The sequence below is a fragment of the Triticum urartu genome, chromosome 6A (assembly GCF_056163025.1).
Source record: "Triticum urartu cultivar PI428250 chromosome 6A, HENAU_Tu73, whole genome shotgun sequence".
Classification (NCBI taxonomy): domain Eukaryota; kingdom Viridiplantae; phylum Streptophyta; class Magnoliopsida; order Poales; family Poaceae; genus Triticum; species Triticum urartu.
Window position 1 is genome coordinate 47,468,103 of NC_141878.1, and position 26,266 is coordinate 47,494,368.

Sequence of the window (26,266 nt, forward strand, 5' to 3'; positions counted from 1 at the left end):
ATGCACCGTTGCGAAAGTTCTTCGTGCTGAGACACCACGTGATGATCGGGTGTGATAGGTTCTACGTTCAAATACAACGGGTGCAAAACAGTTGCACACGCGGAATACTCAGGTTATACTTGACGAGCCAAGCATATACAGATATGGCCTCGGAACACGGAGACTGGAAGGTCGAGCGTGAATCATATAGTAGATATGATCAACATAATGATGTTCACCAATGAAACTACTCCATCTCACATGATGATCGGACATGGTTTAGTTGATTTGGATCACGTAATCACTTAGAGGATTAGAGGGATGTCTATCTAAGTGGGAGTTCTTTAAATAAATTAACTGAACTTAAATTTATCATGAAACTTAGTACCTGATAAGTATCTTGCTCGTTTATGCTTGTTTGTAGATAGATGGCTCGTGCTGTTGTTCCGTTGAATTTTAATGCGTTCCTTGAGAAAGCAAAGTTGAAAGATGATGGTAGCAATTACACGGACTGGGTCCGTAACTTGAGGATTATCCTCATTGCTGCACAGAAGAATTACGTCCTGGAAGCACCGCTGGGTGCCAGGCCTGCTGCAGGAGCAACGCCGGATGTTATGAACGTCTGGCAGAGCAAAGCTGATGACTACTCGATAGTTCAGTGTGCCATGCTTTACGGCTTAGAATCGGGACTTCAACGACGTTTTGAACGTCATGGAGCATATGAGATGTTCCAGGAGTTGAAGTTAATATTTCAAGCAAATGCCCGGATTGAGAGATATGAAGTCTCCAATAAGTTCTATAGCTGCAAGATGGAGGAGAACAGTTATGTTAGTGAGCATATACTCAAAATGTCTGGGTATAATAATCACTTGATTCAATTGGGAGTTAATCTTCCAGATGATTGCGTCATTGACAGAATTCTCCAATCATTGCCACCAAGCTACAAGAGCTTCGTGATGAACTATAATATGCAAGGGATGAATAAGACTATTCCCGAGCTCTTCGCGATGCTGAAAGCTGCGGAGGTAGAAATCAAGAAGGAGCATCAAGTGTTGATGGTCAACAAGACCACTAGTTTCAAGAAAAAGGGCAGAGGAAAGAAGAAGGGGAACTTCAAAAAGAACGGCAAGCAAGTTGCTACTCAAGAGAAGAAACCCAAACCTGGACCTAAGCCTGAAACTGAGTGCTTCTATTGCAAGCAGACTGGTCACTGGAAGCGGAACTGCCCCAAGTATTTGGCGGATAAGAAGGATGGCAAGGTGAACAAAGGTATATGTGATATACATGTTATTGATGTGTACCTTACTAATGCTCGCAGTAGCACCTGGGTATTTGACATTGGTTCTGTTGCTAATATTTGCATCTCGAAACAGGGACTACGGATCAAGCGAAGATTAGTTAAGGACGAGGTGACGATGCGCGTGGGAAATGGTTCCAAAGTCGATGTGATCGCAGTCGGCACGCTACCTCTACATCTACCTTCGGGATTAATATTAGACCTAAATAATTGTTATTTGGTGCCAGCGTTAAGCATGAACATTATATCTGGATCTTGTTTGATGCGAGACGGTTATTCATTTAAATCAGAGAATAATGGTTGTTCTATTTATATGAGTAATATCTTTTATGGTCATGCGCCCTTGAAGAGTGGTCTATTCTTGTTGAATCTCGATAGTAGTAACACACATATTCATAATGTTGAAGCCAAAAGATGCAGAGTTGATAATGATAGTGCAACTTATTTGTGGCACTGCCGTTTAGGTCATATCGGTGTAAAGCGCATGAAGAAACTCCATACTGATGGACTTTTGGAACCACTTGATTATGAATCACTTGGTACTTGCGAACCGTGCCTCATGGGCAAGATGACCAAAACACCATTCTCCGTTACTATGGAGAGAGCAACAGATTTGTTGGAAATCATACATACAGATGTATGTGGTCCGATGAATATTGAGGCTCGTGGCGGATATCGTTATTTTCTCACCTTCATAGATGACTTAAGCAGATATGGGTATATCTACTTAATGAAACATAAGTCTGAAACGTTTGAAAAGTTCAAAGAATTTCAGAGTGAAGTTGAAAATCATCGTAACAAGAAAATAAAGTTTCTACGATCTGATCGTGGAGGAGAATATTTGAGTTACGAGTTTGGTGTACATTTAAAAAATTGTGGAATAGTTTCGCAACTCACGCCACCCGGAACACCACAGCGTAATGGTGTGTCCGAACGTCGTAATCGTACTTTACTAGATATGGTGCGATCTATGATGTCTCTTACTGATTTACCGCTATCGTTTTGGGGATACGCTCTAGAGACAGCTGCATTCACGTTAAATAGGGCACCATCAAAATCCGTTGAGACGACGCCTTATGAACTGTGGTTTGGCAAGAAACCAAAGTTGTCGTTTCTAAAAGTTTGGGGCTGCAATGCTTATGTGGAAAAGCTTCAACCTGATAAGCTCGAACCCAAATCGGAGAAATGTGTCTTCATAGGATATCCAAAGGAAACTATTGGATACACCTTCTATCACAGATCCGAAGGCAAGACTTTTGTTGCTAAATTCATAAACTTTCTGGAGAAGGAGTTTCTCTCGAAAGAAGTGAGTGGGAGGAAAGTAGAACTTGACGAGGTAACTATACCTACTCCCTTATTGGAAAGTAGTACATCACAGAAAACTGTTTCTGCGACACCTACACCAGTTAGCGAGGAAGCTAATGATGATGATCATGAAACTTCAGAACAAGATACTACTGAACCTCGTAGATCAACCAGAGTAAGATCCGCACCAGAGTGGTACGGTAATCCTGTTCTGGAAGTCATGCTACTAGATCATGATGAACCTACGAACTATGAAGAAGCGATGGTGAGCCCAGATTCCGCAAAGTGGCTTGAAGCCATGAAATCTGAGATGGGATCCATGTATGAGAACAAAGTGTGGACTTTGGTTGACTTGACCGATGATCGGCAAGCAATTGAGAATAAATGGATCTTCAAGAAGAAGACTGACGTTGACGGTAATATTACTGTCTACAAAGCTCGACTTGTCGCAAAAGGTTTTCGGCAAGTTCAAGGGATTGACTACGATGAGACCTTCTCACCCGTAGCGATGATTAAGTCTGTCCGAATCATGTTAGCAATTGCCGCATTTTATGATTATGAAATTTGGCAGATGGATGTCAAAACTGCATTCCTGAATGGATTTCTGGAAGAAGAGTTGTATATGATGCAACCAGAAGGTTTTGTCGATCCAAAGGGAGCTAACAAAGTGTGCAAGCTCCAGCGATCCATTTATGGACTAGTGCAAGCCTCTCGGAGTTGGAATAAACGTTTTGATAGTGTGATCAAAGCATTTGGTTTTATACAGACTTTTGGAGAAGCCTGTATTTACAAGAAAGTGAGTGGGAGCTCTGTAGCATTTCTGATATTATATGTGGATGACATATTACTAATTGGAAATGATGTAGAATTTCTGGATAGCATAAAGGGATACTTGAATAAAAGTTTTTCTATGAAAGACCTTGGTGAAGCTGCTTACATATTAGGCATTAAGATCTATAGAGATAGATCAAGACGCTTAATTGGACTTTCACAAACCACATACCTTGACAAAATTTTGAAGAAGTTCAAAATGGATCAAGCAAAGAAAGGGTTCTTGCCTGTGTTACAAGGTGTGAAGTTGAGTAAGACTCAATGCCCGACCACTGCAGAAGATAGAGAGAATATGAAAGATGTTCCCTATGCATCTGCCATAGGATCTATCATGTATGCAATGCTGTGTACCAGACCTGATGTGTGCCTTGCTATAAGTCTAGCAGGGAGGTACCAAAGTAATCAAGGAGTGGATCACTGGACAGCGGTCAAGAACATCCTGAAATACCTGAAAAGGACTAAGGATATGTTTCTCATATATGGAGGTGACAAAGAACTCATCGTAAAAGGTTACGTTGATGCAAGCTTTGACACTGATCCGGACGATTCTAAATCGCAAACCGGATACGTGTTTACATTAAACGGTGGGGCTGTAAGTTGGTGCAGTTCTAAACAAAGCGTTGTGGCGGGATCTACATGTGAAGCGGAGTACATAGCTGCTTCGGAAGCAGCAAATGAAGGAGTCTGGATGAAGGAGTTCATGTCCGATCTAGGTGTCATACCTAGTGCATCGGGTCCAATGAAAATCTTTTGTGACAATACTGGTGCAATTGCCTTGGCAAAGGAATCCAGATTTCACAAGAGAACCAAGCACATCAAGAGACGCTTCAATTCCATCCGGGATCTAGTCCAGGTGGGAGACATAGAGATTTGCAAGATACATACGGATCTGAATATTGCAGACCCGTTGACTAAGCCTCTTCCACGAGCAAAACATGATCAGCACCAAGGCTCCATGGGTGTTAGAATCATTACTGTGTAATCTAGATTATTGACTCTAGTGCAAGTGGGAGACTGAAGGAAATATGCCCTAGAGGCAATAATAAAGTTATTATTTATTTCCTTATAATCATGATAAATGTTTATTATTCATGCTAGAATTGTATTAACCGGAAACATAATACATGTGTGAATACATAGACAAACAAAGTGTCACTAGTATGCCTCTACTTGACTAGCTCGTTAATCAAAGATGGTTATGTTTCCTAACCATGAACAATGAGTTGTTATTTGATTAACGGGATCACATCATTAAGAGAATGATCTGATTGACATGACCCATTCCATTAGCTTAGCACCCGATCGTTTAGTATGTTGCTATTGCTTTCTTCATGACTTATACATGTTCCTATAACTATGAGATTATGCAACTCCCGTTTACCGGAGGAACACTTTGGGTACTACCAAACGTCACAACGTAACTGGGTGATTATAAAGGAGTACTACAGGTGTCTCCAAAGGTACATGTTGGGTTGGCGTATTTCGAGATTAGGTTTTATCACTCCGATTGTCGGAGAGGTATCTCTGGGCCCTCTCGGTAATGCACATCACTTAAGCCTTGCAAGCATTGCAACTAAATGAGTTAGTTGCGGGATGATGTATTACAGAACGAGTAAAGAGACTTGCCGGCAACGAGATTGAACTAGGTATTGGAATACCGACGATCGAATCTCGGGCAAGTAACATACCGATGACAAAGGGAACGACGTATGTTGTTATGCGGTCTGACCGATAAAGATCTTCGTAGAATATGTAGGAGCCAATATGGGCATCCAGGTCCCGCTATTGGTTATTGACCGGAGACGTGTCTCGGTCATGTCTACATTGTTCTCGAACCCGTAGGGTCCGCACGCTTAAGGTTACGATGACAGTTATATTATGAGTTTATACATTTTGATGTACCGAAGTTTGTTCGGAGTCTCGGATGTGATCACGAACATGACGAGGAGTCTCGAAATGGTCGAGACATCAAGATTTATATATTGGAAGCCTATGTTTGGATACCGCAAGTGTTCCGGGTGAAATCGGGATTTTACCGGAGTACCAGGAGGTTACCGGAACCCCCCGGGAACTAAATGGGCCATGATGGGCCTTAGTGGAAAAGAGAAGAGGCAGCCCTACATGGGTCGCGCGCCCCTCCCCTCCCTTGGTCAGAATAGGACAAGGAGAGGGGGCCGGCCCCTCTCTCTCTTTTCCCCCCTCCGCGAATCCTATTCCAACTAGGATTGGAGGGGGGAATCCTACTCCCAGAGGGAGTAGGACTCTCCTGGCACGCCCTCCTTGGCCGGCCAGCCTCCCCCCCTTTAGTCCTTTATATACGGAGGCAGGGGCACCCCAGAAACACACAAGTTGATCCACGTGATCTTTTCCTTAGCCGTGTGCGGCGCCCCCAGCCACCATAGTCCTCGATAATACTGTAGCGGAGTTTAGGCGAAGCCCTGCTGCTGTAGTGCATCAAGATCGTCACCACGCCGTCGTGCTGACGGGACTCTTCCCCGACACTTTGCTGGATCGGAGTCCGGGGATCGTCATCGAGCTGAACGTGTGCTAGAACTCGGAGGTGCCGTAGTTTCGGTGCTTGATCGGTCGGATCGTGAAGACGTACGACTACATCAACCAAACGCTTCCGTTGTTGATCTACTAGGTATGTAGATCACACTCCCCCCTCTCGTTGCTATGCATCACATGATCTTGCGTGTGCGTAGGAAATTTTTTGAAATTACTACGTTCCCCAACACTTATTGTGCCATGCTATGCTAGTAGACGTGGATTGGGTGAGTGTATCCATGACAGATCTGAGATTGTTAAATTAATGGTTTATCTAAGGTGGCAACTTAAATACACATCTGGGTGGATTGAGGCACCTGAGTATTACAGTGATTGCCTGTTTTTTTCTTTTGGACCGCCACCCAGGCTCAAAGGGATCATGAGATTATTAATGCTAGAAACTTCCGTGTGTAGCCACAAGCTACTATGGGCTCTAGCATAGTTGATTAAGTTGTGCGAACTCTTACGGTGGTAGACTAGCAGATGTAGGGGAAAGTAGGTGTAATGGTCTACCCGATCGTAAGGTGCTAGCGCTTCTGAAAGACTATGTCTCGGTCATCCGTTTCTCAAACACCATGTAGTGCGAGAAATCAAACGGAGGCGATCGAGTCTTGTGGGGAAAAGTGTGCAAACCTCTGTACAGTGTATAAACTAATCATGGTTAGCCGTGTCCCCGATTATGGACATCTTGAGTATCTAGTACTTGGATTATCATGTGAATCTCATCATGTTACTCTAAAATTAATTTTGTTGGGTTTTGTTTAATGATGATGCTTAATTGGGATTGAGAATGCTGTCAACCATTCTCAATGTTTAATAACTACCCTGATAGTTAAATAAAATTTATTCCTTTGCAGTAGGGAAAAATTGGCTTTACGCAAAACTGTAACCATAGAGCTTTCCACCAGCCAAATATGCATATAGAATAGCCTCTTTCATTCCATTACTCTCTATGTGTTACTTTGCCAGCATATTCCATGTGCTGACCCGCTTCGGGCTGCAACGTTAATGTTGCAGACTTTTCAAACGATGATTAAGGTGCTTTTAGGTCGTGGTTCTATACTCAGTGATGCCGTTGGAGTTGATGGACTCACTTATCTTCCAAGCCTTCCACTGTTATCATTATTAGATGGCCTTAAGCCATATTTATTGTAATAAGTTCTCTTTTGAGACACTCGATGTCATAAGTGTGTGATTGCTACTCTGTTATAAATCCTTCGAGTACTGTGTGGTGTCAGCATTACTGATCCAGGAGTGACACCTGAGCATAGAGATTGGACCGTTTGAGGTCTGGTCGCTACATTAGATTTCAGAAGATACACACGGCAGTATCTAGTGGAGTCGTCAATTAACGTCATGAAATATTTCTTTCCACCTTTTGTCAAAACGCCATTCATTTCACAAAGATCTGAATGTATGAGCTCTAGTGGTGCAAGATTTCTCGTTTCCGCAGTCGTGTGAGACTTACGAGGTTGCTTAGCTTGCACACACACTTGACACTTAGATCCCTTGACAGTGGTGAAACTAGGGATTAAGTTCAACTTTGCTAGTCGCGATATGCAACCAAAGTTAACATGACAAAGACGTGAATGCCACACTTTTGATTCACTATTGTTGCAAACATGATTAACAACTTTATTGCAAACGTCTGATAAGGATATATGAAACAAGCCTCCTGACTCATAGCCTTTACCAACAAAGGTTTCATACTTGGATATTACAAATTTATTCGACTCAAAGACAAGCTTGTAGCCATCTCTACACAGAAGGGATCTGCTAACAAGATTTTTACTGACGGAGGGGACATAATGCACGTTCTTCAGCCGCACGATCTTCCCCGAAGTAAACTTCAGATCGACCGTGCCAACACCACGAACAGAAGCACTTGAACCGTTGCCCATTAGCACGGTTGAAGTCCCTGCGGTCTGATAAGACGAAAACATGGAAATATCACCGCATACATGCACATTAGCACCCGTGTCAATCAACCAATCAGGAGAATGACATACTGAAAGAATAATGGGAAATATACCACACCCAGCATTCTTCATATCAGTGTCTCCAATGAAAACATTAGCGGTCTTGCCACCTTTCCCAGGATGATGCTTGTCATAGCGATTAGGGCAACTAGGAGCCCAATGATCAGGATCCCCACACACATGACAGACACCTTTCTTCTTGTCATTCTTCTTCTTCAAGTTCTTGTGCTGGATAGCCTTGTTCTTCCCATCAAACTTTGCTTTACCATCAAACTTGCCCTTGTTCTTAAACTTGTGAGGCTGGAAGTTCTGCTTCTGTACCACATTGGCACTAGATCCTCCCTCAATACCTCGAGCACGCGTGTCCTTTGCTCTCGCCTTTTCTTCCACATCAAGAGTGCCAATGAGATCCGGGACGGAAAACTCCTGCCTCTTATGCTTCAGCAAGGTAGCAAAGTTCCTCCATGAAGGAGGAAGCTTAGTGATGATACCTCCAGCAACAAACTTGCCCGGTAGCATACAACCAAAGTACTCAAGTTCTCTAGCAAATGATTGTATCTCATGAGCTTGCTCAACCACGGAGCGCTCTTCAGTCATCCTGTAATAATAGAATTGCTCCATAATGTACAACTCAGTGACCGCATTCGAGACCCCAAACTTGGCCTCGAGTGCATCCCACATATCTTTTCCATTATCAATTGACGCATAAGCATCAACTATGTTCTCACCAAGAACACTCAAGAGAGCAGCCTTAAACAGAGTATCCATTTTCTAAAAGGCTTGTGCCTGTTGAGCATCAAGCTCTCCTTCAGGTTTGCCAAGAGTGGCGTCATAGCAACTCATGGTTTGAAACCATAAGACTGCTCTCGCGCGCCACCTCTTATAGTAGATACCCTCGAACATAGGAGGTCTCATGGAAGCAGCAAAACCACTCAGGGTAAATTGCCTATAATAAGATTTTTGGATTGTTGGAAATATGAGCAATTTACCGAATGATTTTATTAACAGAAATACTAGATAAAGCATGACCAGTATACTAGTGATAAAACAAGCCATGCCATTTGACAAAGAGAAGGTAAACAACATCTTCATATATGAACTGTAACTAAACATATGTAGAGCAGACAGTATAGCAAGTTGCATATATATGAAATAGAGTCTAACATATGTAGGGCAAATACTAGAACAAGGAACTGTAGCATGACCTCTAATAGAAAGGAGAAGAACACGTACGGGACAGCAGCAGCAGAAGTGCTGGACTTGGGGTCGGTGTCCTCGCCTGCCATGTCGTCGAGGAGGTCGTGGACGTCGGGGAAGAAGTCGTCGTCGGGGAAGTAGTCGTCGGCGACCGGATCGTCCGTGATGAAGCAGCCAGTAGTCGCGCTGAGCGCTCCCCAAAAATCTTATCACCCTTCTCCCGTACAGGACTCAAAGAGGTGCGGTTTCGGAGGCCTACTGTCCCGACCTGCAGTGCACGCCGCAAGCCGGGATGGGGAAGATCGTAGCAGCAGCGCAGTGCTCAGGAACTTGTGGCGAGAGGAGGAAGAGGTTCCGGTGCGTCTTCTCTGGGAGGAGCGACCTCCCTTTTATAGGCGCAAGAGAAGGAGGCGAGAGGGCAGCAGCCGACGAGCTGCAACGTTCGCATTCGAACTCCACTTTCGCAAAAATCTTTTCAACTTCCGTGTGACCTTTCGTATACCCGTAGTGCGTGGCAAAAATTTAGACATCGGCTCATCTCATTCCCGCAACCCGCGGCGAGGCGTGCGGCGGAGGAGGAGCGCGCATGGATGTCCCTCTTATTCTCATACTCATACAAGTGGGGAAAGAACCTTCCTTATAAGGAGGTCCAACTCCCACTCAACTAGCAATGTGGGACTAAACTTTAGTAGTATCCCTTGCCTTACACAAATGGGCTAAGTGAGCCTCTAGGATTTATTAGGAATTTCTGAAACTGCTATTGGGCTAGGCCCAAAATAGACAAAATTCCAGCATGATGGAGGGGCAGGCCCAGGCGATGGAGGAGGGCTATAGTCTCGCCGCCGGCGTCCATCGTGCAGAAATGTGATCTGGGAATGCTAAGGGGAGAAGGGTGATTGTGAGCGTTGGCAGGGCCTAGGGGAGGGAAAGGATGATTTTGCTCTCTGTTCTAGTCTAGGGGAGGGGCAAAAACAAATCATGACCTTTACTTGAGAGAGCATTTCTCCCTTGACTCAAGTTGGCTATTTCTTGACTCAAGTTCTCAGTATATTTTGGTTTGAAAGCAAGACCTCTACTAATTATTCGTCATCAATAGAATTAAAATTATAAATTTTGAAAAGAGAATATAAAAAATATGAATAATACCTATTTTAAAAAAGCAAGCAACGTTCCCTTTGGATGCCCATGATCTTGATCGTCACAAATTTTCAGCAGATCGTCTTCACTTCAAACCGTAAATTGATATGTTCAACCCTCTCTGAGAAATTCATAGATTATTTCTTATTAGCAATCTAATATTTTCAACCCCCTCGGAACAAAACCTGATAAATTCACGGATTGTTCCTTATCATCAACAACATAGAACAAACCTGACAGCATCAGTGGTTCATGAAGGTATAAAATTTTACAAGACCACACAGGCAGTAAGAAGCACTGCAGTATTCCAGGCTATATTATCATGGGGCACATATATAAACACAACAAAAGGTTATAATGTAACTGCAGCCATGAGGGAATTCCAGCCTGCACCAGCAGCAACTATTGGAAAATGGAGTAGCTTTCATTACCCTGGAACCTCCACTAGTTAGGAAATCTTGGGAAAACCTTTCCAAGTATGTTCATTAATTAAGATGTTCCATAAGACTAGCCACAATGGATAGTAACATAGACTAATAACATGCCCATGTTACTATTCTATATTACTACCTCTATAGTGGGAAATAATATATGCGTGATAACATGCAACACTTTATTTATTATGCTATAGACTCATCTTGTCTTGATATGTGATGTTACTCATACTAGTAGTAACTAGCTATGTTACTGCATGACTCTCTTTCTTCATTTATTATTTGCCACATCATCTATTTTATCTAGATATGTGTGATGTTATTACCTACGTTACTCTCATTATGGGTAGTCTAAAGCATTTGATTAGGCTGGCCACAGTGATTAACATCACTAGCAACATCACACTTTTCAAGATAATTTTGTTTATGTGACACATATTTATTGATGAGAGAAGTGATTGTGGTAATTTAGCTAATTACTGTAACATCACACATACCAAGACAATATGAGTTTATAGGCTAATAAATGAACCATGACATGACACCACACATATGTTACTACCCACCGTGGAGGTAGTAACATAGCCTAATAAAATACGATGTTACTAGTCTAAGATGTTACTAGTCTAACTCTTCATTATGACTAGGTTTAGGAAAAGATAACCCTAAGCCTTATTTTTCGAATGAGCGCTCGCCTTCATAATCCCACAAGGTCATAGATGCTTGCAGACCAACTACAGATTTTGGGACATGATTAAATGGCTTGGCCCAAATGTCTAATCGCTAGCGCTAGGAAAAAGTAAGGATCCGCCGCATCTTGCACGCATCCAATCATCGCAAGGATGTGATTTGAACCCACGACCTCCTCGTTCAAAGTATGCCGCGGTAGCCCATTGTTGATAAAGGTCCCGATTTTAATGGAGTTGTAGTGTAAAGTTGAGTCATTTATTTTGAGACAGACGGGTATTTTTCTAACAGTACGCAACTATTTTTCGAACCGTAGGTAGACGCAATTCGCACGTACTAGCCTAAGATCATCTCGAGCCGAGCCCCCAACACGCCCTCCTTAGACGATTGTTTTCGCGCCGGCACACAAATATCGGCCCAGCCGCGCCCCAGAAGCCCAATTTTCGCCGACTCGGGTCGAATTCGGCACCGGCGGACCCAGGCCGAACCCGGCACGCTGGGGCGCTCGGGGGCACCGGGCGAAATGGTTTTGGCGCGAAAGAGCCGCGGGTCCGCCGAGTCAGCGACACTCGCCTCATCGTCCTGCGAACGCCTCGGTTTCCGCGGGGAATCAATGCCAAGGCTGCCGCCGGTCAGCCTTCCATTGATTCCTCGCGGGACGGTTCTTCACGGACGGCGCGGCGCCGCCCCCCGCCCCGCGTACACACGTCTCCCCGGCGGCTATAAAAAGCGTCCCCCATCGTTGGCCACAGACGCCGTGCTCTCTGTCTCTCTTCGCTGCCGACGAACCTCTTTGTCTTTCTCTCCGCCACCGACGAACCTCTCCTCTCTCCTAGCCCCATCCACGACAATGTGCGAGCGGTTCCCCAGCGACGGAGCAGCGGCCAACGGCTTTGGCCGCCGCTCGTTGCAAACATGGGAGGCGTACCTGCTTTTCGAGGCCAACATTCCGGCGCCTCCAGACATGCGCGCTGGGCCGACAGGATGGAGGCTCAGCGCCGGAGGCGTCCCCACCCCCCTGCCGGACGTCGTCGCGCCCCCCGATTACTTCGCCCGCGAGGTCGACCGTGTTCGGTCGTCGCTGACCGAGGAGAAGTGCGCCTCCCCGCAGTACGCCGCCGACAACCACGAGGCGTGGGCGGCGTACTTCCAGCGCCGTCAGGAGCAACGCCTCGCCTCCACCAACGGGGCACCGGTGGTGGCGGGCGGCCGGTGGAACAACGAGGGGCGACGCCTATGGTGGTCTGTCCCCGGCCGGACGCTCCGTGAGGTTCTCGCGCACCTCGAGGGCGGCAACAACCCGCCGCTCACATACCCTCGAGGACCGGCCGTCGCTTCGGTGCCCTGTCGCAGTGCCGGGCAATGGATGCCAAGGAGGTTTGTCTCCGGTTCGTCGTCCTCGTCCCGCGCCTTGTCCTCGGCTCCTCCCCGACTCGTCAAGCCGAAGACGGAGCCAGGGCTCCCCGTCGTGAAGACGGAACATGGGCTCGCCAGCAACGTCAAGGAGGAGGCGCTCGACGATGAAGCGGCCCTCAAATGGGCGCGCGACGATTGGGTGCAGACGGAAAGGGAGCGCCAGTGCGCCGCCCTCGCGCGGTTCGAAGCTCGTCGTCGTGGCCGGGACAAGGGAGGCATCCTCGTCCTCAACTACAGCGACGACGATGACGACGCGCCGCCATCGCCTGTCCGCCATGGAGACGCCGGGCAGGGGTCCAGCAGGGGCGGCCACGCCATCAAGAAGGAGAAGGCCGCCGACGACGACAAGGACGGCGGCGCCGTCGGGGACTTCGCCGTGCTGATCGAGTTCTTCGCCCCATAGATTAGTTTTTTTAAAATAATTTATGTAAAACGCCGAACATCAAGTTTATCGAATTTTAGCCGAACTTTACCGAATTTAGCTTTTTTAAAATAAAAAAATACGTCCGGGGCGAGCGGCTGGGAACCCGCTCGCTCCGCGCCGATTTAAGCGCCGGCTCACCCCAGGGGGCGTGTAAAATTGCCGCCTGAGAGGGCAACGGCTGGAGATGCTCTAAGCTAGCAAGCAGCCTGGTGGATGCTTTTGCGTCTAGCCTTTGCGAGATCAAGTCACCGGCTTGATCGATTTGGATCGCTTGAGAGAAACGCAAGGCACGCGAGTTATGGCCAAAAGGCTGGTTTTGTATTTTTATTGCTTTCTCAACCTGGTGTTACAACGCAGGCTTACCTAGGTATTTATATTAGCTAGACTAGCCTATTATAAACCTAGTCGGTGACTGATTTTTTGAACATTTTTTGATAAACACTAACAAGTTTGAAATATAAAAAAGAATCTGAAAAACAGAACACAAAATCGAAAAAAAAAATTTAAATGTCCATGAACATTTTTTGCATCTGTGTAGAAAACTTTTTAAAACAGGAACTTCTAAATTCTGAACAAATTATGAAAACGCAAACATTATTGGAAACTCCCCAAACATTTTCTGGATTCCTAAACAAATTTTGAAAATGGGAATTTTTTAACAATTTTGGGAAAATATATGGTTAAGAAATAAGAAGATGTTCATATTCACTGACAATGACGAATATTGCAAATAATAGAAGCATTCAAATTAGGAGAAACTATATGCTGGTGTGAAAACAACGTGCTTTCAAATAGACCCCTCTGGCCTACCCGAACACTTTTCGTTGAACATGATCTATTTTTGGATATCCTTGAAATGACCCCAATTTTTACAAGCATGTGGGCATGCCCATAGTAGGCATTCATGTCTGGTTTGAACGACTTTTGACATCGTATACAAGTTGCGACACATCTGGCAATTTATTGACCTTTTTAACCAAGAACATAAACAAATTGATATGGTGCCTTGAATTGGTGATGTAAGGCCGTGAAAAAATACTAGGTTCATTTCAAAGATGTGAAAAAACAATGTGCTCTTAGACGGACCCTTCCGACCTCTACCCGAACGCGCTCTGTTGAACATGTGTCATTTTTGGACATCCTTAAAATGACCCTAACTTTTGCAGATAGATTGGCATGCCCATGGTAGGCATCAATGTGCTTTCAAACGGACCCTTCTACCTGAATGCCCTCCGTTAAATATCCTTGACATGAACCCAAATTTTATAAACAGGTGGGCATGCCTATGATGAGCATCCATGCCTGGTTTGAATGACTTTTGACATTGATGCAAGTTGCAACACGTCCGGACATTTATCAGCTTTTTTTACTGAGAAAACTTCAGAAAATACAAAACTTATGAAAAACCGAAAAAAAACTCGGTATGGTGGCTTGAATTGGTCATAAAAGTCAATGAAAAGGGGGGTCACTGACGTTTTGTCCCTACTCGAACACTCTCCATTATCGTCCTTTTTTGACCAAGAAAACTCCAAAAAATGCACAATTTATTAAAAAGAAAAACAACTTGACATGGTGCCTTGAATTTATCAAAAATCCAATGACAAAAATTGGGGACATTCGACGGATGTCGAGAAACAATGTGCTCTCAAACAGAGCCTTTTGACCTACCCAAATACCCTTCATTGAACGGGATCTAGTTTTGGACATTATTGAAATGACCCCAACTTTTGCAAGCAGGTGAGAATGCCCATGATAGGTATCCATGCTAGATTTGAATGATTTTCGACACAGTATGCAAGTTGTGACACGTCCAACAATTTATCTGCCTATTTTGACCGAGAAAACCCCAGATAATGCATAACTTGTCAAAAAGGAAAACAACTTGGTATGGTGCATTTTATTGGTCATAAAAGTCAATGAAAAAAGAGGTCATTTGATGGATATCGAGAAACAACGTGGTCTCAAACAAATCCTTCTGTCCTACCTGGACACCCTATGTTTAACATGGTGTTCTCTTAACATTCTTGAAATGGCCCAACTTTTACGAGCAAGGGGCATATGCCCATGATAAGCATCCATGTCAGATTTGAGAAAAAAGTATGTAAAATAAAAAAATTAACATGTACTTAAAAATGTTATTTTAAGTTTGTAGCATAACTAATAAATACAAAGGGATGAAATTAAAAGAGTAAGTATTTCTAAAGAATTTAATAAATATTTGAAGGGAAAACAAATTGAAAATTATAATTTTAAAAAGTTACTCACAACTGTTATTTTGGTATCTACAAACAATATTCCAAATTTTGAACAGATTTCAAGAAAAAAGTTTAAAAAGGAGATAAATGAATTACCCAAAAAGGGGAAGAAAACTGAAAAAAAAACGCCCAAGCCTTTGCCTAACTAGGCGACAACATCGCTCCTGTCAGGCGCCTGTTAGACCGGCCCAAGCGCTCGCGGATTTGAAAACAGTTCATCGATTCAAAAAAGTGTCCTTGTTTTCAAATACAAATTCAACAAAAAAATCCCTGTTCAGAATTTGTTCACAAATTCAAAAAATGTTTGGGGAGTTTCAAATAATTTTTGTGCTTTCAAAATTTGTTTGGAATTGTAAAAATATTGCCATTTTCAAAAAAATTCTACACAAATATAAAAAATGTTCTGGGAAATAGAAAAACTTCAGTGTTTAAAAAAATCAAAAAAAACTTGTTCAAATTTTGGTGTACTTCAAGAAAAATGAAAAGGAAACAAAAAGAAAGGAAAAAGAGATAGTGAGAAAAAGATCGATTTGCTACAGTAAACCAGTCACTAGGGATAGTTCTTGTTGTCCGCGTTTGCTACATAGACACTGCTTATTAGCTCGTCTGGCTAGCGACAGGCGGTCAGCAATGGGGTTTATATGGTTCTATCCCTACATTGCATTAATTTTTCGATGAATTTTGTTCATAAATTCAAAAAATGTTGGGAATTTCGAAAATGTTGTGGTTTTCAATTTGTCTTAGAAGCTTGAAAAATGTTCACACGTTTGAAAATTCTTAGTAGTTTTAAAAATTGTTCGCGCTTTTGCAAAATTGTTCAAAATTTCTAAAAATGTCGACATTATCAAATTTTGTTCTCAAAATTCAGAAAATGTTCAGGATTTTCAAAATTTGTTTCTATCAAAAAATGTTCACGCTTACAAAAAAAATGAAATTTCAAAATTTGTTTGAGTTGTTCAAAAAAATTCGGATCTCAAACATGGCTTTCTTTTTAGAAAAATGTTCACAATCTCCGGGAAATGTTGAAAAAACAAAAACTATCCAGATTCTGCGATGTATTTAGTTCTTAAGTTTGGGCGTTCCATTTTCATCACAAATGCTTGCTAGCTCCACAGGGGCGATGCTACCCCACATGTAGGTTGGACCCTTTGCACGTTTTATGAGGAGGGCTGTCTGAACTTTGAATTTTGGTTGCACACACCTGTTATATATACCTTTGGTCCGAATTCTGCTTGCATACACCTGTACTGTAGTACATGAATCTGACTTGTAGCATGAAACTGGGTATATTTGGTCGGGACCAAACACTGTCCTATACAAAAGACCAAAGACCGAATAATGGAAAACCAGAACAATTTTAGTCGTCAATTATGAAAGACCGAAAAGACCGGACCTAGCAAGCCAAAAAGACCAAATTTCCAGCTATAAAAAATTTGTCAGCTTGCAATATAAAGAAATAAATCCCATATCTACTATATCTAAATAGAAGCTCCCCACTACATGATTTTCCTGCCCTTACAATCAGCCACGTCATCTCAAATTCATTCAACCGTTTGATTGACCACGTGTGGCCAGATTTGCATTCAACCTCCAGACCTCCAGTACTCCATCCCCTTGGTCCGCTTCACCATCCTCCGCCTTCACTCTGTGCATTTCAAAACCGAACCGAAAAATCATACCGAAAATAAACCGAATCGAACCGATTTTATGGTTTTTATGGTTTCTGGTTTCGGTATGGTATGAACTTTTCATACCAATTTGAACTTTGGTTTTTATGGTATATACCAAAAAACCGAACGGTTAACCAAATAAAGCGAAGTAAAAATAAATTTATATTTCTTGAGATGAACAACCATACAAGTTGTCGTTTTTCTTGTACATGAGTCCAATTCACTAATAAGCATGTAAAATTTTCTTGTAACATAGTCATTTTTCTCTTTTTAAAATGCTAAGCACGTCCATAACCATCAATAGATGAATTAATGCATGCATATATACTTATATATATATATAGTCATATACTATTCGTGTAAAATAGTATGTGTTTTGAGTCATAAATTTGCAAATTATTATTACGTCATTTTCAAATTCGCGTTAATTTTGGTTTTTATGGTATATACCGAAACCATACCGAAATAATTTGGTATACACCAAAACCGAACCGTATTTTAATTTCATATCATATTTACCGAAGTATTAATACCGTACAAACTGAAAAAACGTATAAACTGAACCATGTAAACCGAATAAACCGAACGCACAGGGTGACTCCGCCTTCCTCGCTCCTCACCTTCCAAAACAATAACGCTACCAACACAGCCGCCAGATCGTGTAGTGCCTTCCCGTTCCCCTTCCACTTCTCCTTCAAAGATGATGGACACATCATGCTGAGTGATAAAATTCTTCTGGTATTTATCTCTAATTCCTTCCAACTGTTTCAACCACCAGTTTGTGTCCTACGAACAATTGCCGCCTCATACTCCCGGTATCCCTATTTGCTCCCTATTTGCTCCTTCAGGTCACTCCCGTGCTGCCTACCGTCTCCCTCCGCGCATCTTCCAACCACGTGTGTACCTACAGACCTGGTCAAGGTAATCACCCTCCTTCTCTCAACCTAGCCATGCGTGCTGATCGGATCATGCCAAGGAGACTCAAGTCCCTGGCAATTTTTGTTTTATTGGTACGTATACGTTCTATTTGAGTAATCTTATCTCTGGATGACAGGGGACGCTATGAGCAAAGTAGCATAAAGCCTTATAGGCTTTATCATTCCAAGTGCTATTCATGTGGTTCGCCGTCCTTTGATGAAAACAGAAATAAAATTATTATGTTCCACCTGATGCTCTGTGCAATTCAGTGAGCTTAGATGACAATGCAGTTGATAATAAGTAGTAATTGATCCAATTGTCAATTGCTACTCTATGAAATTAGTTATGTTTCGGTGCCAATGTAATAGTGAACATAATCTGCTATGTAATTTGATACGTACATTTGAAGGATATGAAGACTCATCAACTCTTTGTCCTTTCTTTTCTTTTCTTGCGTCCAGACCTGCTGATGGGTTTGTATTGTAATGTTGATATGGCCATGTGAGTCACGGTCTCATGGGGAAGATGCTGGAGCTCAGTCACAGAGAGATCTGCATCGAGGTAGACATATACAGTATGTGTATATCAAGTGGATTTTCCGTAGAGGAGCATGCCCAGGTAGCACGTATGCTAGGAAAGTAGTATCATTTGTAATGGACGCTAACAAGTATTACCTTACAGAAGCACCAACTTGAATTGTTACTTTTAAGATACCATGCTAAAAGCTATAAATTTTCGTAGCAACGCACGGAGTATCATCTAGTACTATATAGTAAAGGCGCTCTGAACTCAAAGTAACCTGCCATACAAAACGCACATCTCTGCGATCCGTGAGCCGACCGCTAATACGTATTCTTTTTTTTTAGCATCAGTCCAGACACAAGCGCTCATATACACGCGCAAACACTCATCCCTATAAACGCATATACACATACCCTACCCCTATGAGCACCTCCAAAAGATTGAGCCGACACATCATATTGAGATTTACGAAGTCATCATAGACACCTCGTCGTCGACGGAAACATCTTCTCCCACTAAAAGCGCATTGCCGAAAATTCTAAAATAAATCCAGAAATAATGCAAACACCAGGATTTGAACCCTGGTGGGTTGAGAATATCACTGTCCACCTAACCATCTCAACCACAGAATATGTAATCTAGGTGGGGTTACTACAACATAGAATACGTTTCACGGCTCTCAACCCCGCCTCGAATACGTAATCTAGCATGTTCCCCGAAACGTCTTCTTCCTCCTCCCCGTCGCCGTCGCCGGCCTCCAATGGCCATGGCGCTTTCCTCTCTCCTCCCGGAACCGGCCCTAAAATCAATGGGCAATGGTCTGGGAAACCATGGTAGGTAGGCCTCCTGCCCACGACCCTGTCCCTCTTCGCCGCCAGCTCTCCAGATCCACACAATGTTGGCATCCTCATCCTCTTGGGTAGGTAGGTAGCTAGGTAAGGTCGTGCTGCGCTGCCTGTTAGTTTCACTTCCTGCGCTGGTTAGTTTGCTGGATGTTACCTCCTACTCCCGCTGCTGCTGCTGTTGCTTTTGTTCTCTGAATCAATGGATGATATTGATTCGTTTCTAGTCTATGATTCCACTTTTTTTTTGGTGTACACATCACTAATTTGTTACTAGGTATGTGAAACATTTACCAGGGAATTTTCTTTTTCTGCTGCTGCCACCGCCCACTATCCCTTATGATTTTCCTTGTGTACAAATCAATATACAGTTTGACTGACCACTAATTTGCTTGGACTGGCAAATTCATCCATGTAATTGCTGAAAACTGCCATTGCACAACACCGGGCACAAAACTTGCTGCATTACTGGAGATTGAGGATGCGATTTATCGGATCTTTTGAATTTTTAAGAACCCAATGTAATTGCTGAAAACTGCCATTGCACAACACTGGGCTTATATCTGATATAGGTTGCAAAGAAAACAAATGCTCGCTAACTGAAGCGGCTTGTATTTGTTGTAGGGTCATATGTCTCATATCACTCCAGCTCAAATGTCAACAAGACACCATTCTCTTCTATATGCTTACCGGCAAACAGGAGGCACACATCTCTGCCGCAGCAGCTCTTATCAATGCCTGCTTTGGAGGCAGTGTCTTTGAGCCTCAGCACAGAAACCAAGCACTCCCGCATTCTATCTTTATGTATATATCTAGGAGAGAGTCTTGTTGATGGCTTTGACAAAGATATCCAGTGACAGTAACCAGTCCAGACTCCAGACACACTTGCCTTGGTGATATGAATATGAGATCTCCGCAATACAATGCAATTTAATTAGCTTCTTTGTTGACTCGTGTGAGGGTCCGAGGCAGGCATATAACCATGCTGGCTCAAGTCCTACCAAATTGCATCTGCGTTTTCAAACCTCCCTTTCTTTTTATTGTTGATAGGCCAAGGCGTGTGCTTCAATTGGCTTGGTTCTTAGCCTTCTTGTTAATGTTTACTACTCCCTCTGTAAAGAAATATAAGAGTGTTCAGATCACTAGAGTAGTGATCTAAACACTCGTATATTTCTTTACGGAGGGAGTACTGATTAATGAAGGAAGGAAGCTTGTTCACAAAAAAAAATTAGATATATCTGTTTATTTTAGTGTTCTTGACCTGATCCGATGAAATTTGTTTTAGCCACATAAACAAATAAAATCGGATTGTTTTTCTTAGAAAAGAAAATAAGAAGAAAAAAGAGGAACTTCTGAAACCCTCTAGAACTGTAGGTCCACTGGTTTACCTGAAGCATGAAGTAATGTTGCCTGCATATGCACAGTTTTGAGAATAGAAAAACAATTACACTGCTCCCTTTCTGGACCTCTACAGAACAAGCTCTAGTGCTACTGTTGCAAAACACCATGGCTCTCCATTTATTTGATACAGTTGTAAAGCAACATTGCTCTAAGAACAATTACTAACTGAAACGTTACATACATTTTCTATCATGCAGGATTATACCTTATACTAGCTTGTTTATTCAAGGCTATTCTGGAGTTCTCGAGTCGAGGCATCTTTTTCTGCTCCATGCCCCCCTACAAATTTGAGGTACGCATCTCTGATTGCATGCATCTCTTCTGCTGCATCTCTCGTTAGTGCTCGGTCTCGAGGTTGTTGCTTTGAGCAGAATATGCCAAGCTTGAAGACTGAAACCAATAACTCCTGGATTCTAATACTTGTACTGTTATCATGTTGTCCGCTGTGCAGCCACATTGTTGGGTCAGCTACCTCCAAGGTTCTATCTGGAAGAGCATCCTCAGCAAACTTGTGCAGATCCAATGAATCTCTGAATGTGCCTTCTGTTGGGCTCCTTCCGGTAAACATCTCAAGCAGCAATATGCCAAGGCTATAAATATCACCAGCTGTTGAGGCCGCAGAGCCTTCTCCATACTCTACAATTATGCAAAGCTTTCTGGTTAGCATGCCATATTCGAGTGAAAAGGAAAATATAAATTAGAATAGTTTCGGTAACCTGGAGCAACATAGCCTATGGAATCTCTAATTCCAGTTGAGCCATATGAAGTTTGCATCCCCTCGCTTGTATTTTCTTGAAGGATCCTTGATATGCCAAAGTCTCCAACTCGTGCACTCATGTCTCCAGCAAGAAGAATGTTGCTTGGCTTAAGATCGCAATGGATTACCAATGGTTGACAGTAGTTGTGCAGATATTCTATTGCGTCCACAATATCAGCAGCAATATCGAGCCTCTGGGCAAGGCTAAGCGTGTTGTTTGTGGTGGGTTCTTGAGATTTTGGATGAAGCCAACCATCCAAGTTACCATTGGGCATGAACTCAAAAACCAATGCCTTGAACTCTTGACCTTGGTGGTTGATGCTCGAACAAGAAGTAATGATCTTAATCAGACAACGGTGTCGTATCCTTCTCATGGCCTCACATTCAACCTCAAAACTCTTGGAATACCTAGATTGACCAAGATTAAATACCTTGACAGCCAATGTTCTATCTTCAGTCTCCAAAACACACTTATAAACCGCACCATAACTTCCTCTCCCAAGCAAATTGGCTATTGAAAATTCATTAGTTCCCCTCAATAATGCATGATATGGGATTCTCTTGTAATGGTCATCAACAATTGAATTGTGTGCTAATGTCTTCTGGCTTGGTTTGAGCTTCTTGCAAAATATCCAAAGAAGAAGAAGAACTAAAAGTGACAGCAAGATTGCTCCAGCTGTTGCTAGAGAAATTACAAGAGACTTTGGCATCCTTTTTCTGTTCTTGCTTGAGGGGCTTGTGGGGCATGGAGCCAAGTGAAGTTGAGGTGTACCACCACACAAATTAATATTCCCAGCAACTGCTAAGTAAGTGATGTTTCTGAAAACACCTTCATCTGGCACCTCACCTTGCAAATTATTGAAGGATATATCCAGTACAGACAATGATGTCAAATTCTGTAGAACTGATGGGATTGACCCTGATAAGCTGTTGTGTGGTATGTATAGTTCTTCCAGGCTTCCAATATGGCCAAGAGCATCAGGAATATTACCAGAGAGCTTATTCATGGTCAGGTTCAGTACTCTGAGCCCCTTTATATTTCTCAGTGACCGAGGTATGCTTCCCTCAAACAAATTGTTGTCTAATGATAGCCATTCCAACACTAAGCAGTTCTGAATACTATCAGGTATGTTGCCAAACAACTGGTTTCCTGATAGAGTCAGTCGGTTAAGATCTGTGAAACGACAAACTTCATTAGGAAGGGGACCAGAAAGGGAATTGTCTGACAAGTCCAAATACCAAGAGAGGCCGGGTAATTTAAAAATCTCTGTGGGTATTGAACCGTTAAGGTGGTAATTCTTTGACAAATCAAGAACAAAGAGGTTTCTCAACTCTCCCAGGCTTGCCGGAATTGGCCCCTCCAAGTTGCCATAATATGCATAAAGCCTATTTAACTGTGAAAGGTTTCCTAGCAATGACGGTATGAGCCCAGACAAGCTATTGTTGTACAAGCCTAGAGCGACCAAGTTCTCTAGCTTACCGACAGTCTCTGGAATCACTCCGGATATCAAAGTATGTGCTATCCCAAGTACTTCCAGACCAACCAGATTGCCAATGTCTGCAGGGATACTCCCAAAGATCCTATTGTTCATTACCTGCAAGAACCGGAGGGTCGTTGAGAGGTTCACAATTGGACCAGGTAGTTGTCCTCCAAAAGGATTGTTGCTGAGTTCCAACGTCTTCAGTTTGCTGCAGTTTGCCAAAGAAGTGATGAATTGCCACCCATCATTGTCATCCGCTTCAAGCTTATTGTCAGCAAAGTATACTGTCTGGAGAGCTCCCAGCTTCCCCAATGCAGGAGGCACGTACCCACTAAATCCATTATGGGAGAGGCCAATTGTCTCAAGGGAAGATATGTTGATATTGAGGAAGGGATGGTTCCTGTGAATTGATTATGACCCAAGCCAAGATAATACAACTTGGGGAACTTGCTACCAATATCATCCGGAATGTTTCCATGCAACTTATTAAACCCTACTTCAAATGCTCCCATCAACGACCAATTGTAGAGAGAAGGTGGAAGCATACCGGAGAGGTTGTTTCCAAAGAGATTGAAAAAACGCATGCTCTGGATGCTGCCAAGACCTGGTGGAATCGAGCCAACGAGCTGGTTATTGGAGAGGTCCAGGACTTGTAGACGGGACAAATTGGCTAGTGACGCCGGGATGAGCCCTGTGAAGCTGTTGTTTCTCAGCGAGATCGCTACCAGGGATGTGAGCTTCTCGCCGAGCTCAGCCGGGATGCGCCCGCCAAGCTTGGTGTTGTACAGTCCCATATTGGTCATGCTGGTGCAGGAGCTCAGGTTCACTGGTAATGTGCCGGAGAAGGAGTTTTCTCCCAAGTAGAGCTCCTGCAGGCGGCGGAGGCGGCCGAGGCTCGCCGGAATGCCCCCGTGGAGCGAGTTGGTGCCCAGGTCGAGAGTCTGCAGGAACGTGAGGTTGCCGATGGCCGGGGAGAGTGGCCCAGCGAGCCCGGCGGCGTTCAATCTCAGCGCCACCACCCGTGCTGGCCTCCGTTGGCTGCACGTCACGCCTTTCCAGCTGCAGAAGCCGGCGCTGCTGTTCCAAGAGGCCAGCAAGCCACCATTGCTGAGGTGCGCTTTGAAAGCAAGCAGCGCGGCCTCGTCGCCAGCGGTCGCCTTCATGGCGATCGACAGGACGGCCAGGAATGAGCATAGCAAACTCATGACTCCCAGTGCCATTGCTTGGTTTGCTCTGCTCTGCTCCGTATATGCTTCTGGTCTCGCTTGATTGCTAATATTCCAATAATGTTCAGCAAGTTGCTCTCATTTCCCAGCTAACAGTAATTAATGTAGAGTTTGTCTTGTCTTGACGACTTGGGAGACCTCAAACCTGTATTTAGATGCGTCAGCTAAATAGAGGAATTAATAATGTGGCAAGTTGGTGAGGTAGACATGTCAACCGTCTCAACTCTATGTACTTCCTTCGTCCCAAAATAAGTGTCTTAACTTTATACTAACTTTAGTACAAAGTTGCACTAAGGTTGAGACACTTGATAGAGGGAGTATTGTGTTAGTAATAAAGAGTGATGTTGTCTTTGTTTAATGAATGCTAAATAAACAAGTTCAATTAAGAGTAATCAGTAGAGGGATTTCTTGTTTTATTTCCAAATCAAATTGCTCTCACTGAATCTCTGAATGTATATCGATCGGTTTGGCTGGCTGGCTGCTGTGTTTGAAATAGTTACATTCAGTAATGAGTAGAGGGATTTGCATCATTCATTTCATTTCTTTCACCGTGATACATTAATTGTTGATAGTAACTAATACAGCTAGCAGTGCTATATATAGGCTGTAAGGGCCTTGCTCAGAAATACTAATGGCAACGCTAATTCAGCTAGCTAGCACTGTACGCATGAACACTAACTAGCTAGCTATAGTATTATAAGGCCTGCTTGGTTTGGTTGGAAAGTACAAGTAGTAAGTAGATATATACATATGTTTCTGGTCTTGGTCTCATTTCCCAGAAATCATGCAGAAATAATTTGCCGTTTTCCACACCCACCCTAATATTCCCACTTGTCTAGTTAGTATGATTGTATAACCTCAATCATATATACAGTTAACATATACTCCCTCCGTTCCGAATTACTTGTCGCGGGTATGGATGTATCTAGATGTATTTTAGTTCTAGATACATCCATTTCTGTGATGAGTAATTTGGAACGGAGGGAGTATACATTTGAGTGATTGACATGCTAGCTTGCAGCTGCATTTTTGTGTGCTGGCGCAGGAAACGCTTAGAACAGACAGAGATACAAGTGTTTGCACCGGGCCAAAATCTCTGTCCTAACCCTGTGGGAACACTTTAGCATAAAATAAATTCCCCATAAAATAAAATCTCTGTTCTGACACTTTTTGGATTTCTGGTGAACATGGAAATGTCAAACCAGCCTTGTTTCTGCCCTACCCCACGGTCAGGCCGCGTTGGCGTTGCTGGCTGACGTGGCAGGTTGGAAACGACAAACCTACCGGCATTTCTAGAGACTCTATAGCCCATGGTGTTTCTGCCCTAGATATTTTAAGTGGTCGTGGGGCTCTCACCCACCACTCATCACTCACGCTAATCTTTCTCATTAGTCATCCCGAGCTCTTGCCTTTTTTTCCCTTTGTCTTCTTAACTTAAACCTCCTCAAATCCTTGCAAATCGATTTTGTTGGTATGTGAATTCAGTGTCATTTCCGTTCCTTGAGGTATTCTCCTTCATCTCATAAATTTTTAGGACAACGCTAACGCCCACACGTGTGGTGGGAGCGAAACCGGCCCACACGTTCTATAACACATAAACTGTGCCACGTCACCGCATGCATGCATGTGGAAATCTTTTTGGATTTTCAGTTTTTAAAATGTTTTATCTCCTAAATGAAAAATCCAATTGAAAATTCATTGTCACCATTAAATCTCTCATGACGAGATCTTCAAAACTAGATCTCATATCAATATATTTCGATGAATTTTTTTGGGTTAGAAGTTGCCATGTCTGTTGCACATGAATTGCCATGGAGTTACACTGAAGTCGCCATGATATGTTTCAGTTATTTTCTTCTACATTTAAAAGTAAATTTTGACATTTATAAAATGGGAAATTAAAAAACTAGACTTGCCATGAACTATAAACTAAATTTGCCATGATACATGCACTTAAAATT

The 26,266-nt window shown here is 43.1% G+C and overlaps 1 protein-coding gene, 1 long non-coding RNA gene and 1 pseudogene across 2 annotated transcripts in view; 1 reads left to right on the top strand and 2 right to left on the bottom strand.

Moving 5' to 3' along the window:
- The window catches only part of LOC147963798 (uncharacterized), a 43,384-nt gene extending 34,822 nt beyond the window's left edge, over window positions 1–8,562 (bottom strand). Inside the window, exon 1 of the mRNA XM_087529713.1 lies at window positions 7,997–8,562. Coding sequence (XP_087385839.1) covers window positions 7,997–8,559 — 563 coding nt within the window. The 5' untranslated portion in view covers window positions 8,560–8,562. The remainder of the gene's footprint in view (window positions 1–7,996) is intronic.
- A 10,726-nt stretch (window positions 8,563–19,288) lies between these two features.
- Window positions 19,289–24,721, top strand: LOC147963799 (uncharacterized). Its single transcript, XR_015609428.1, has 3 exons — window positions 19,289–20,333; window positions 21,039–21,133; window positions 21,293–24,721. It is a non-coding gene; the product is annotated as an uncharacterized LOC147963799 (long non-coding RNA).
- On the bottom strand, window positions 21,062–24,299 carry LOC125513395 (receptor kinase-like protein Xa21; annotated as a pseudogene).
- Window positions 24,722–26,266: the final 1,545 nt, after the last annotated feature.